The sequence below is a fragment of the Canis aureus genome, chromosome 31 (assembly GCF_053574225.1).
Source record: "Canis aureus isolate CA01 chromosome 31, VMU_Caureus_v.1.0, whole genome shotgun sequence".
Taxonomy (NCBI): domain Eukaryota; kingdom Metazoa; phylum Chordata; class Mammalia; order Carnivora; family Canidae; genus Canis; species Canis aureus.
In genome coordinates, this window is record NC_135641.1 from 31,983,186 (window position 1) to 31,997,968 (window position 14,783).

The following is a 14,783-nucleotide window of genomic DNA, read 5'->3' on the forward strand; positions in this document are numbered from 1 at the left end:
TGGGGAAGAGGGAGTCTGTTGTAGTGATCCGGATGAGACCTGAGGCCTTGCTAGGTTTGCGAGTTGATGGTGGGGATAGAGAATGGACATGACGCAGAATATCATAGGAAATGTACACGATTTGATAAATATGAGGGAAATGGAGAGGAATCATAGAGGACTTGAGAATTTTAGGATCAGGTAGGTGGATGTCAGTCCTACCGACAGCAGGAAATTCAGGACGCAAAGGAATTCAGGGGAAAAGGACACAATTTGGTATAAAGTTTGAGATATTCTAAGAGATTTGAATGAAAATGTTTTAGTAATAGTTTTATAAACTCATTCATTCTTTCATTCAAAGAACTATCATGTGTTTTGTGTCAAGAATTACACTAAGTGCTGCATATCTTATTCCAGGGGAGGCTGGTAGAGACAGACATATAAGCTATGATTGTAGGGAGCATGAAAAGACTCTCAGAGCATCAGGGAAGGGCTAGTTTCTCAGGGTGTTGGGAATATGGAACTACAAGTCAGACAAAATATGGAAGATCTGGAAATGTTGAAGTCATCTGCAAGAAGTGATAAGTGGAAGCCAAGATTGGCTAAATCCAATTTTAATGAAAGCAAAAAGGCAGAAGGTCAAGGTATGAGTCCCGCTGAGACACAGAGAGAATAGGAGAAAATCAAATGTCAGTGACAGGGAGAAAGTGCTGGAACGGTTGTGTAAAAAATATGTAGTGGTGTCACAGACACTGATGAGTTTCAAGGAAATTGTTTGGATTTCGGAGCAGCTTTAAGGGGATGGTTTCAATGAAGCCAATATAGCAGGAGTTGGAGAAGAGCTTAGAGAGGAAGTGAAAGCAGGAAGCGCTCCTGTGAAATGTATAGTAATAAAAGAAACCTAAAAAAGGGGGAAAGTAACCAGACAGGGCATCAAGAGAGAGTGATATAAGATCTTCTGCATTCATTGATTCCATTAAAAAAATGTTGATTCAGTTGACAGGCATTGTGATGGGTACTTCATGTTTTCTCTTTTATTCCCGACAATTTTTGAGCGAGTAGTATCTCTTCAGCAAACGTTTATTGAGGGCCACTTGGTGCCAAGTAGTGTTTCAGGTGACAGGAATACAATAGTGGACAGAAAGAGACAATTCCTGCCCCCATGGCACTTATGGTCTAAGGGGAGAATCGACATTAAATAAATTATGTCACGCATTATGAAAAATTGAAAAAGGAACAAGGTGTACTGTTATAGGACTTGCAATAATTCAAATGGGGCTGTGCTCCAGTTCACCTTTGTCCTGTGAACACAAATTTTGCTAAACAAATTAATAAAGGGAAGGCCATGACATCTTTATGAAAAATGTTCTAATTTGCAGAGAAGTGTGCAAATGAGCACACTGGGTTTGCTGTAACTCTTAGGGCCGCTCTAATTGTAGGCACTGATGTTAAGTGACTTCAAGTGGAAATTTGTTTTGCTGCCCTCCTGAATCTTTTGATTCATCCGAAGTACCTCATCAAAGCCAAAAATTATGCCAAGAGTGTGCTCTGAAAGTAGTGGAGCTGGTGCTGAGCACTGAGCCTGGGAGGCTGGATCAGGTTGACCAAATGCCCCTTCTTCCCCACTTCCAAGGGGCAGCCTGGAATTTAGAACTTGCAGACATGTCTTACCAACAGTGGGAACCATGGAGTTTCCAGGCACTATTCCCACTCCAGGTTCTGGAGTTTCCCACTTGGTCTTGACACCCTATTTCTGTTCTCCTGGCTCTTGCCAATCCAAACAATTGGCAAGATTATTTTCTTTTTGCCCAGATCTTGATCTTGGTTTTTAACTCCTCCCAATAGACTGATATCACCTCTGTTTTTTTTTTTTTTTAAGATTTATTTATTTGAGAGAGAGAGAGAGAGAGAGAAAGAGAGAGGAGGAGGAGGGACAGAGGGAGAGGGAATGCCAAGCAGACTCCATGCTGAGCACAGAGCCCAATGCAGGGCGTGATCTCAGAACCCTGAGATCATGACCTGAGCAGAAACCAAGAGTCAGATGCTTAACCAACTGCACCACCCAGGCACCCCACCTCTGACTGGTTTTATTGTTTTTTTCTAAGTTTGTTTCTGTCTCTGGAAGAGTCAGGATCGCACCATCTTGATAGATTTTACCATTTTTTCTCCTACATCTTATCTGGGAGGCAGGAAACTTCAAGTTTCCAGGATTTATGACCATCTTTAAATCAGATCAACTTTTGAGCTTGATTTGAGTGTCCCATTATGGTAATTAACCTAGAATAACCCAGGGTTTGAAGAAGTGAGAAGCAACCATGTCCTCCTTGAGATATCTTCTCTGAGCTTCTCAATGCTTTCAGGTCTTACAGGTAAATGTGTCTTACGAGGCTTGTGTCTTTGTGTGTCTGTGGAATAAAGTCACTGTCATGGTCAGGTTGAAAGTTAATCATTATTATAATTAATTTGAAAACTATGGCTGTTAAATAAAAGACATGATCACTGAAACAGAAACAAATAAAAACAGGATTTCAATGTGTCCCTTTTTATTTTCTTTGATCAGTGTGCTGTCCTGTTGGCTCAACCATCCTTAAACTAGGGCTCAGAGTGTTTAGGTGGAACCAATCCATATTTGTCTGAAACTCACCAAAATCTAGCATCTTTTACCCGCACATCCTCAAGGAGTTACCGGCTCATTACCTTTGATTTATTGGAGAGTCTGAAGCTCTTGCCTGTAAAAGGGAACAATTTCCCTCACTCTCTGCTACCCTGAAATGTTTTCTCCTTTCCTAATCAAGAGTTTTATTAAATCTTTCCCTCCCTTTCTAACAACCCAAGGACATCACCTGGAAGTGACATTCTAAGCCTTCCGTATGTAAAGTAAGTAACCACAGTTGTGACAGGACTGCACTTTATTCTTGCCCATAACTTAATGGTTTTTTTTTTTTTTTTGAGTTTTGGGGAGGGATGGTCAACTCCATTTATGAAATAATGTATCTCAGGACCCTGCCGTGTCCAGTTCTCTGCTCCATGGGGACAGTGGGGAATCTGCTCCTCCTTCTCCCCCTGCCCTTCCTCTGTCTCTCAAATAAATAAACAAAATCTTTAAAAAGAAAGAATGTATTTTGGGGTCCAAGCAATATGACCAACTGGAATGGAAGAATGTTAACAATGGAGGATAAACTGACTTTAATTGCTGATTTTAAGGTGGCCAATTGCTATTTATTCTTTAATAAGTAACTCAGGCATCATCTCAGGTAGAAAGCCTCTGAGTTTTCCCAACACCCACCCCCCCAGACACTGGCTGAGCAAACCAGGATGTATGGTCACCCTCTGTAAAATTCTGTCTAAATCTCGAAGTGCTTTACCACATGGATTGATCTCTGGTAGCCACATGGAGTCAGTAAATAATAGAATGGAAAAAAAAAGAGTATGGTGTAGGGGGATGGTTGACGCAGACATTCAGAAGAAGACACTGTTTCATCCAATGGTTCAGCACTTTTCCTCTGGTGCAGATTGCCTCAGTTCAGATCGCAGCTCTCTCAGGGACCATGTAACCTTGAACAAGTCCCTGACATGATTGGTAGCCTCAGCTTTCTCCCTCTATAGAATGGGGCTAATAATAGTAGCTCCCTAAATGGATTGCTGTGAGGATTAAGTGAACTACCTATGCAAAATGTTTACAATAGTGCCCAACACTTAATACATGCTGCCCAAATGTTACGATTTATTATTACGGTATGTGGTTGGCCTAGTAAAAGATGTAGAATTTGACTTGGAGCTGACAGGTGAGTGTGACCAGGTAAAGACAGCTATATGCCAGTGTGTGTGTACACATGTCTGTATATGGCTATAAAGACTAGCACTAGGGTGGTGTAAATAGTTTTCATTTGATTTCTACTTGTTTCCATCCACTGTATTGGGTTGGGAAATAATTCGCTTGTGTTCAACCCAGTAAAAATTAAGCTTCACTTTCCTTCTCCTGAGAGGCACTGATAGGTTGATCATGGATTTCTTTCCAGTGAACTGATACAGCCCCAGAATGCTTCTCAACACACCCTCCAGGAAGGCCCTGTTAGTGACTGAAGAACCCAAAAAAGGCAAACACGTATGTTCCATCCCAGGTGAGTGCCTCATTTCACAGCAGAGAAACCTGGAGCCGGGATCCCTGAGTGGCTCAGCAGTTTGGTGCCTGCCTTTGGCCCAGGGCATTATCCTGGAGTCCCCGGATCAAGTCCCACATTGGGCTCCCTGCATGGAGCCTGCTTCTCCCTCTGCCTGTGTCTCTGCCTCTCTCTCTCTCTGAGTCTCTCATGAATAAATAAATAAAATCTTTAAAAAAAAAAAAAAAAACCACACAACAGTTTTTTTTTAAAAAAAAAAAAAAAAAAGAGAAACCTGGAGCCTAGAGAAGCAAAGTGACCTGCCCAACATGACACACAGCTACCGGAGCAAGAACTAGAGCTTGGATTTTTCTGCTCTCTGGTTGGCATTTATCTCTTCATCATTCACGACTGGTATTTGTTTTTCTTTTTTCTTTTTTCTTTTTTTATTATTCTATTATTCATTATCACTTGGTTAACTTAGTTTCTAATTAGAATGGCTTCTGTCACCAACTATATTGGTATAGCTTTAGATGGTTTAAAATGTGTGTGCGTGTGTGTATTGTCAAAAGGTCATAATAGCAGAAAACCAGGGATCACCTAAGTAGTAATTAGTAAAAGGTTATTGTGCACATACCAGAAAGGTGGCTCTCGGGCAGCCCGGGTGGCTCAGCAGTTAAGCACAGCCTTCAGCCCAGGACCTGATCCTGGAGACCCAGGATCGAGTCCTACATCAGGCTCCCTGCATGGAGCCTGCTTCTCCCTCTGCCTGTGTCTCTGCCTCTCTCTCTTTCTCTGTGTGTCATGAATAAATACATAAAATCTTAAAAAAAAGAAAAAAGATGGTTCTCAAACTGAGAGCACTCAAACTAATACACAGAATGAGACTCAGGGGTGTATTGTTATAATTTATATACACAATTCACAGTGATTGGTTTTATAATATTATAATTTTCTTAAACAATAGGGAATTGGTTTGTGGTTACCTCATATAACTTGGGGAAACTATTTTGCTTATGATTTCCAGAGGCACAAGCAAGAAATGACCTAGTCAAGTTAATCTTGCAAAACAAGCTAACTTAAGCTTTGCTTATTATATGACTAAACTGGTTTTGTCTGCTCAGGGAATTTTTAAGGCTGGTCCCCATTTGTTTTTGATTTTTAGCAATCTCCTATATTATGTATAAATTATACGGAAGACGGATGGGTAACTGCAAGTAATTAAAACAAAAGGTACAATCACACATCCACAAGACGCCTTGATGCGTTACAGCACGGTACGGTGAAATGTGGAAGCCTTGCACGCTCTGCAGCAGTGCTGATGGCACTATCTATCTGGCTTAACCAAATTATTGTGACATGATCTTGTACTCAGGTTGCAAATGAAAAAGCTCCACCAAGCTCATCAGCAGAAGATTGAGTGTACTTAGAGCTTCAAGCCTAGAAGCATAAATTGTGATATTTTACTGCTTTTAAATGATGCATGATGAAATGATTGAAGACATCATTACGTGGAACAAAATCTGGTGGGGAGTATGATGTTCTTAACTATTTAGCACTTCAGGCTCTTAAGGGAGTGTTAAGTGCTTTTACAGAAAAACTGTAGGGAAGTGATATTAGTTACGATGAGGACTGTATCTAGAGAAACAGTGGAGCCTGGACCATGTCTTAGGTATGTCTGGGGAACCCAACAAGTGGGAGAGATAAGTGGAGTGTCCAGCTTTAAGCTGGAGTTAAGGGACTTAATTAGCATCTAGTGAAGCCCTGGTAAAGCGGTTCTTAGTCTAGGCTGAATATTAGAATCACTTGGAGAGCTTTTTAAACTACCATGCTGGGGCTGCCCTCAGGAATTTTGATTTAATTTGCGGGGGTGGGGCCAGGACCTGGTGGTTTTTTAAAGCTCCCAGATGATTCTAACGTATACCCACAGAGGAGAACCAATGGTGTGGAACTTGAGCAAATTCATCAGTTAAGCTTTAAAAATCCTCCTTCTTTTAGCAATGAGCATGCGGGGATGGCTGTGAAGGAAAGGTTTTAGGAGCGGAAGAGGAGTAACAGGTAGGAGAACCTAACAGAGGGTCAGCAATTTCTCAAAAACCTTCATCTACTCGAGCAGAGTTTAAAAAGTCTCCTTTAAGGTGAATCACTCAGTACAAAATCTAATGACAGATCATATCTGGAATAAGACTCTAGGCTTCCCAACCTGGAATTGTAAAAGGGCTTATTCATCAATCAGTTCACTTAATGAGCTTTTATAAAATTATGTGGGGAACAAAACACACAAAAAACACATGACCTGTGCTCTCCAGAAGCAAGTCCCACATGACTCTTTGGGAACTGACCTAGGAGGGACACAGAATATGCATATGTGGGTAACTAGACTTTCCTTTTTCCCTCTCCTTTGGAGCTAGGAGCCAGTTACTTTTTCTGGCTCAGGGAAATGTAATTTGGGCTGGGAGGATGCAGTGCCTTTGCATGATAAGGTGCGAAAGATAAACTATCAGAGGTTACTTGTCCATTGGCCAGACCAGGACAGGAACCAAACTGTTTCCCACTTTTTAGATTCTACTCAGAACTGGTCCTCCTCTCTCCCGGTCCTTTGTGTTTCTCCAGTGGTGAAAACTGAGGTTGCTGAGAAGGACTGTGAACCTTTCTCCTGGGGCTGCAAGAGTCGGCAGGGGGAGGGCCGTGAAGAGGGGTGGGGCGCGATGGGGGCGGGGCTGTAGAACCCCCTGGAAGGCCTCGCCTATAAATCCACCACTTATGCAATGAACTGAATTTTTCTCAGCTGACCCTGAGGTTAAGGACTGACTGATTTTCCTTGGGATTTTGTGTGTGTGTTTGTTTTTATTTATGGACTGTGTTACCTTCCTCCCATAGCAATGATGGTCAGTGCTAAGGTTACAGAGGCCATAGAATTCCAGAAAAAGGGTTCCTATCCATAACCAGGACAGCTTCAGGAAGCTGAGATGCTGAAAGTCATGAGGATTTCTTAGACTGTAGACTTCTTACTTTGAAGACTCCATGGAGAGACCCAAGTCCATAGTCTAAGGAGGTTATTGAGCTTTGAAAAATAGTGATATAGTGGGGCTGGGTTGAGGTGAGGCAGTGAAACTTAGAAGCCAGGCCATAGGGGAGGGAAGACATAAGACCCACTGGAGGATGGGGGTGGGGATCAGTTGCCTGGTTATTCAGAAAACTTATTTTAACCATGGACAAAGGTGAACTATTTTAACAAGAGAAACAAATATTAACACGAACGAGATGTAAAACATTTGGATATGGCTCATGTCAGGAAAAAAAAATGAGATCAGGGAAGTTCTTTGAGGGGTGAGATGGAGGGACACTGTACTTGGAAGTGTGAGCTTCCTAGTATAAACTCAGAAAACAAAAATATATGCCTTCTTCCTTTTTCCTTCTTCCCTTCTCTCCCCCAATCTCTGTCTCTTCTTCCTCCTTGTCCCTTTCTCCAGTCTCATTGCTGACTGGGAATCCAACTTGGGGCTCTCCTCCGTCACTGCATCCCTAATGATCAAGATGATGCCATTGGGGGAATCTACCTACTGCCAGGTGTGTGTGTGTGTGTGTGCACGCGTGCCTGTGCCTGTGAGGGACCTGGGGTGCTCTCTCTACTATTTTGCAGTCTCCCCTCCCCCACAATCAGACATCTGGGTTAAGTGCTGCCTCTCTTAGGAACAAAAGTACAATAATAAAAAGCAGCAATTTGAATTTTGAACTCCATCTGGAAATGATTAGAAGTGTGAATTTTGTTAATGGTATATGTCATCATTGTTCACAAAAAAAGCTACAGAAATAGGCTTTGCCATTATAGTAAAGGCAACTTAATTTCATTTTGAAATTCCTTCACTTCCTATTTCCTAATAATTTCAAACCAAATAACTGAAATTGAAAATCAGTCAGCCCTGCTCCAATAACACTGCCATAATCTTCTCGATATTATTATTTTCACTGTTGTCAGCATAATAATTCGGGAATGAATCAAAGAGAACCCGCCCTGAAGTGTGCTTTCACAGCCTTTTCAAGCTCCAGAATTAGTCTTAGGATCATTTAATCCCTAGAACAACCATGCTACTGAGATTTTGGTTAGTCCGTTCTGATGATGCAAAATACCGAGAGAACAACATTCTATTTCATGGTGGGAAAAAAAAAATCAGAGTCCTTTCTTCCAGCCAGAAGTATAAGGACTCTTGATGAGATACAGTGAAGCTTTAAAAGCTGGAAAAAATAGAAAAATATATGAAATTGGCTTCCTTCAACCTCTCTTAGGATAGTTAATTAGCCCTGGAAATAACTTTACCAAAATGAGAAGGAGGTTTCTTTTGGGTGGGTTAGATGTTTAAAGAAAAAGGTTTTGAGTATTACCGAATGGAATTTCTCCTTTGATCCAACCTAGAAGCAAGACATGTTGACTTTCTAGCTCCAAAATACGAGTCAAATCAGACCATCTGTCTCTCTGCTTCTGATCCTACCTTCTTAGTGCAGGCCTTTCCTCATGGGGCTTCCCTGCCCTGACCCCTGCCCAGCCCATCCAGCCTCACACAACAGCCAGTGTCCCCGTCTTACAGCGTAAGATCACCTCCTTCCCACATTGTCCCCCTGCTTACCGTCCTACAGTAAGAGACGTTTGGATTTAAGTCTCACTGTGTCCCCCAACTGCTCCACCCTCGCCGACCCCCTGTTGCTTCTTCTCCAGTACTCTGCTGTGTCTTTCATAAGACCTTACCACAACTCATAAATATTTTGTTTGCTTTTTTTTTCTTGTGCACCAGATTGTATGATTCATGAATTTGGGGATGTTACTGTTTCTGTCTCATATTTATCTTTGTTTCCTAGTGGCAAGCTCAACGACTAGCACGTGGTAGATTTTTCCTACAGCATTTTTTTTTTTATAAAAACTTTCAAACACGCAGTAAAGTTAAGAGGATTTTACAACAGATAGGTGAATACCTACCACCTAGTTTCTACTATGCTCTCTTCATTGGATGTCTATCCACCTCTCCATTCCTCTATCAGTACCCAGTTGGCTTTTAATACTTTTGTTGAATAAGTGAATATACAGATGAATGAACATTCCTCTTTTGGTTGATAGATGGAAGCTTCATTCTGAGGTTGGCCCAATACAAATACTGAGCTTCCTTGTTTCTGTGTGGATACAGGGTATGGGGAACCATGTAATGTGTTCTAGAATGTGTATCTGCTAAACTCTGTCTTGTGTACCGGGCTTAATACTGGGGATTCAGAAATAAGAACAGATTTTCTGCCTTCCAGGGGGACATGTTCTCCTAGTGAGAGAATCTAAATATGGTAATGATGGAAGAAGAAAGAAGTAGAAAATGTGAACTAGTGATTTTTTTTTTTTTTGGTACACACAACTTATTAACAACAACTGACCAGTGTTATCATGATGTTAAAACTGCCCAATTTCCCTGCATTTTGTATTTTTTGTTGTAAAAGCAGCTGTTGACTTGGCCAATATCAGTGACTTGGCCACATATTTTATGATTCCAAGTTTAGTGAGTGACAAACGCAAGCCCATTTTAACCATGAAACTTTTGGCTATTCTATTTTTAAAAGATCCGTGACCATCATTGAAATATACAAATAATAGAAGAAAAGAAAAAGCATATAAAACGTGTTTGTAATCTAGGCTAACTATGGTCATGGTAGAGAGCATTTCTGCGTCTAGAAAATTGACAGAGCAAGCACAGCAGGTAGGGCTTTCTTCCCTTCTGCATGCAGATGGGTTTTTTTTTCCCTGAACTATGTTTGATTATTTGTTGGGCCCTGTATTTATCACTTCGATTGCTCAGAGGAAATGCTTACCTTCAAAGTGACATCCTGGGGCGGTGCTTTGCAATATCTTTTATTAAGCTTTACTGTGTCTATTCACATTTATTTTAACTCTCAGTTTTGGAAGGAGGATTTTTAAGAAGGTCAATGCAGTACCTTTGTAATTGAATTCCAAGACTACTTAGCAGGGGTCCATGTCTATAGGGGTGTTGAATCATTGCGAGCTGGGAATGCGTCCAAGTTCATGCTTAGCTGAGAATCCTCTGTTAAATATTTAAAAGTGAAAGCAATCTTTCAAAATAGGCATATGGGCCTGGACAGCATAGAAATGGGTGAACACAGCACCTGGGTAAGCAGCAAAGGTGAAAGCTGGCAGCTGGGCTTCTCGGTCCTCTGACCTCAGATGTCTCCTCACGCCCTTGACCCTTTTAGTCAATGTGGTTCTGCTTTGAAACATGTCACTGACCCCATCCCATCATCTTTCATTTGCTCACGTTGTCCTCCCATGGGCTTGCATGTGGCCAATATTTCAGGGGCCAGTGAGGTCCTGCCCTGGATTTGCTTCCTGGCTTTGCCACTAGTGGCTAAAGGACTTTAAACAAGAAATGCCTCTGTTCCAGGTTCCACATTCCATACATATAACCGGGAGACCTTAATATCTACTCCAACATGTAAAATGTGTTCACCATGGAGAAGACCCTTGATAAGTGTTTGTTATATCCTGCTGTTTTAAGATCAGCTGCCACATTGGATTAGTAAGAAAAAGATAAGTTTGGAGACAGATGTGGATGTAAGCACCTAGATATTTAGTGCAGTATGAAAAACCAAATCTAGAGGTGAATATTTTATTTACAAAATTAAACCTAATTTTATTTTGCAAAAATCAACAAGTACATGTTCAGATCTGGTTTGTCTTCAAAACACGTTTGTTGTGTTAAGAAACATGCATGTTAATTTGGCATGCCAAACATCTTTCTCTCTAGCTTTCCTTGGAAATTTTTTCCCCATAACACAAACATGGGTGCAAATATTATCCAAAAACTATTTACATTTTACCTTCTAGAATTATGAACCTTAATATTTATTGAAAGGGAAGACAAACTGTAAGGTTTGGTCTTTGGCATTCACATTTGATTCAGCAGTACAATTAAAAACTTGTATTTGTTTTAAGATAAACACTTTGAAGGAAATTTAATAAATCTTGTTTTTGCTCTGCAAAGGAGCCACTATATCAAAGCGTTTAACTGGAGCTGTCGAGTTCCTGCTGGTAGAGTATTACTTCCAGCCTATTTATTAGCTTTTCTTCCTGTAGCCTAATACGTGCTCCCCCCCCCCACCCCAGCTCCACTGAGTGAAACCACAGAAAGAAAGCAATTTCTTTTCTCTTCCCTCCACCCCCCAGCATCATGCAAGGCAAGGCAGCATTGCAAGTCACAATATCTGAATTTACTTTGATTATATTTTTTGTTCCTTACACTTAATATTTTTTGTATTATAATACTTACTGGGTTATCTAAAATCAACATTGTTGATTTTAAACTGTTATAAAGCCAGACTTTTAGAGGCATTTGAAATAATTCATGAACCATGTCTGAAAAGAGATAATTGCCTCCAGCCTATTCTTTTGCACTTGAAGTAAAAGAATTTTAGGTATCAGCAGTTTACTAGAAAATAAGACTTTAGGGGGCCCATATAATTTATTCACATCTTTTTATATGTTGTAAACAAGGATAGGATACTTTTGACAGGAGCTTATGAACAATTTCTTTTAAAAAATATACCCTTTAGTACAGAATAGGTATCAAGGGAACATTTTAAATATGATTCTGGTAGGTCTCTTATAAGCCTACCTTTCAGAAAAATTTTATATGAAGTTTCTTGATTAAAAACAAAATCTAAAGTCTAAGTTGAGAGAATATGGTTGGTATGTGAGGTAAAGTGTTTGTATGTATGGACTGATGCACAATGTAGCATGTATAAAAGAACCTAAAGAGACCTCTATCCCACGTTTCAGGCAAGATATAAGAGTGCATAGAGAAGAGAGCTTTTCAGATCAGTATTCACGTAAATTGTAAGTCATAAGCAACATATACATAGGCAATGCCGAGTCACAGAATGCAAACAAGATCAATTAGAAATTGTACTGTGATAGCCACATATTTTGGAGAAAAATTCCCAAGCCAGACGAATGTGGATTGGGATAAAAACATAGGCGGTGTATACCACCATAGCGAAAATAGTTAGTAAGATGGTATTGAACATGGATTGTTCCCAGGGCTCCAACACGGCACAGCAGCTGATGATTTGGTATTGATAGTAGAGCCAGGAGAAATAGTCCTTCACACGCTTGAAATCCATGGTTGGCTCCTTCAAGCTGCAATAAGTCTGTCCTGTTAACAGATTAGAAGAAAAATAAAATAAGGAGCCGAACACAGAATCTCCTTAGATTTTCATGATCTCAGAATGTTAATGATCATTGGATGGATCACTTTTAGGATTCCTACGTAGAAATAATTCACAGTATATTAATCATAGGAATTTATAACATTGTCACTATGAATAAGAATTACTACTAGGATTAAGGGCAACCATATTATTAATAACAGTAATATTTGGGGCACCTGGGTGGCTCAGCGCTTGAGCATCTGCCTTTGGCTCAGGTCATGACCCTGGGGTCCTGGGATCAAGTCCTGCATTGTGCTTCTTCTGCTTACTCCTGAGAAGCAGGAGCCTGCTTCTCCCTCTGCCTGTGTCTCTGCCTCTCTCTCTGCCTCTCATGAATAAATAAATAAAATCTTAAAAAGAAATAATAGTAACATTTATCTAAAAATGATAATTGCTAGTCTAGTGAAAATATCTAAAAATGAAGGATAACCACATTTTCCTTAGCCATGTATACAAAGAGTGAGGAGTGTGAATATTCTATTTCCTACAACATGTATTCTGAAAGATTTAAAGAACGGTGTACAGAGAAGAGTTGATATAGCAAGCCTGAGGCTGCTATTTTTAGAAAGGTCTGCTTGCAAGTTTTTGGCCCTTGGCTGGCATCTGGGAACTTGGCTTTTGGAATGTTCTCTCTATTCCCTGATGGTTAAGGATGATTCACGATGCCTAAACTGTGCAAACACCGTAATTTATGGTGAACACCTACTTTATTCTGGAAGTCTGAAATTTTGGCAATTGTCAGGCAAAGAGTGTCCACAGAACCAGCCCCGATAAAAACCCTGGTGCTGAGTCTCTAATGAGCTTCTCTGGGCAGCAATATTGTGTATGTATCACTGCACTTTTTGCTAGTGGAGAAAGAAGCACACTTGGTCTGTCCAATCATGGGAGTGCCCAGATTCCTGAGCCACAGAAACCATGAGATGGTCAATGGTCACTGTTTTCAACGGTAAAAAGCAATCAATCAAACAGACAATAGATCTGAAGCACACCAACATGCGTTATACCAGCCAGTGGATGCTTGGTAAGACTTCGGTTGGATACTGCTAACAATTTAAAGAATCAAGATTTTTAAAAGTTTTTCTTTCCTTGCCAGTTTTCCCGGCCCCTGGTGTCACTTCCCAGCACTCTCAGTAGCCAGCTCGGACTCGTAAAAGTGCTGGTACTGTCACATCTCACATCAGTCTCCTGAAGTCCAACAGTCAATAAAAGCCATTGATTTCTCCCCTCACTTTGATTCTTTTTTCCCTTATTGATGACAAGCGCTTTTAAATATGGTTTATTAACTGTTTCTTAGGTAGCAAGGTAACTATATAAATTAGTCACAGGGATGAAAAGTACAGTATAAGAAATATAGTCAATAATAACTAATAACTTTGTATGGTGACTACACTTCTGAGCACCGGTGAGTGTGTTGAATTACTACATTGTACACCTGAAACTAATATAACATTATATGTCAACCATAGTTTAAAAAAATTACTGATGCAGTTGAAAAAAAAAAAGAAAATAGAATTATAGTATGTTCTAGAATCTACGTGCATTTTTGCAGAATAAAGTGGGATAAAATTTTATAAAACATTAAAAAAAAGAAAAGGTGAGAAGAGAGAGTTGGTTATTATTGGTAAACCATCTGCTGCAGTCTATTGTTAGAATAATACTATATTTAGGTTCTAGATTTGCTTAGGTAATATATTTCTACTTCCTTTTGAGCCCATTTTAAAATTTCCTTTGGGACTACATCCAAAATTAAAAAAAAGAAAAAAACACAAAAAACACTCTTTAAGATGAGTAATGTGGGTAGAAGAATTCACTCATTCATTAACAAATGCATTTTGAGTACTACTGTGTGATTTCTTCTGAACAGCAATGGCTTCAGAAGGAATCTGTCCCCGAAACTGCCGGCATTGTCTTGTCGGCATTGTCGACAGGAGGTGCTCTTATAGGCAGCACACTGGGCCAAGTAACAAACACACAGTGGATGAGGGGTCAGGAATGAGCAATACCTGGGGAAAGGATGCAGGAAGGTCCTAAGGAGGAAAGTAGGAGAAAAGGCTGAATTTGAGGAGATAGGATGGCAGAAATGCCATGAAATGAATTACCCACAGGTAACTTAGACCTGGATGACAGCAAACATCTTAAAGTCTTCATTTCTCACAATGAAATGTGCAATTAGGCTGCCCACTTCCTTAAAGACCTAATGCCCTATCCTGGCAAAGCTAAACAAAGGACTTGAAATGGTAACTTTACTCAAGCACACAACAAATCTCCTTGTTCTCAGTTACTTGCTTTTGTAAGATGATTTCCATATTTGGTAGTGAGGGAGGCAGTAGTCTGTTGCCTTTAAAAAAAAATTCCCTCTAAGCTTGATGATTTTTAAAACTTTCCTACATCTTTAAGGAGGCTGTGCTTTCAGGGGTGGGATTGCTTCAGCAGATAGGATGACCGCTG

General features: G+C 40.2%; 1 protein-coding gene and 1 long non-coding RNA gene across 7 annotated transcripts in view; one reads left to right on the forward strand and one right to left on the reverse strand.

Annotated features, from left to right (window-relative positions):
* Nucleotides 1-1,717: 1,717 nt before the first annotated feature.
* On the forward strand, nt 1,718-13,669 carry LOC144302645 (uncharacterized). Of its 2 annotated transcripts, XR_013369596.1 has the most exons (4): nt 1,718-2,348; nt 2,815-2,856; nt 3,999-4,100; nt 13,429-13,669. It is a non-coding gene; the product is annotated as an uncharacterized LOC144302645 (long non-coding RNA). The 2 variants fall into 2 exon arrangements; XR_013369595.1 differs by lacking the exon at nt 13,429-13,669 and having other exon boundaries at nt 3,999-4,261.
* Nucleotides 10,722-14,783, reverse strand: part of SPTSSB (serine palmitoyltransferase small subunit B) — a 29,124-nt gene continuing 25,062 nt past the window's right edge. For all 5 annotated transcript variants that reach the window (XM_077880192.1, XM_077880189.1, XM_077880191.1 and 2 more), the window contains one exon: nt 10,722-12,280. In XM_077880192.1, coding sequence (XP_077736318.1) covers nt 12,018-12,248 — 231 coding nt within the window. In that variant the 5' untranslated portion in view covers nt 12,249-12,280 and the 3' untranslated portion in view covers nt 10,722-12,017. The remainder of the gene's footprint in view (nt 12,281-14,783) is intronic.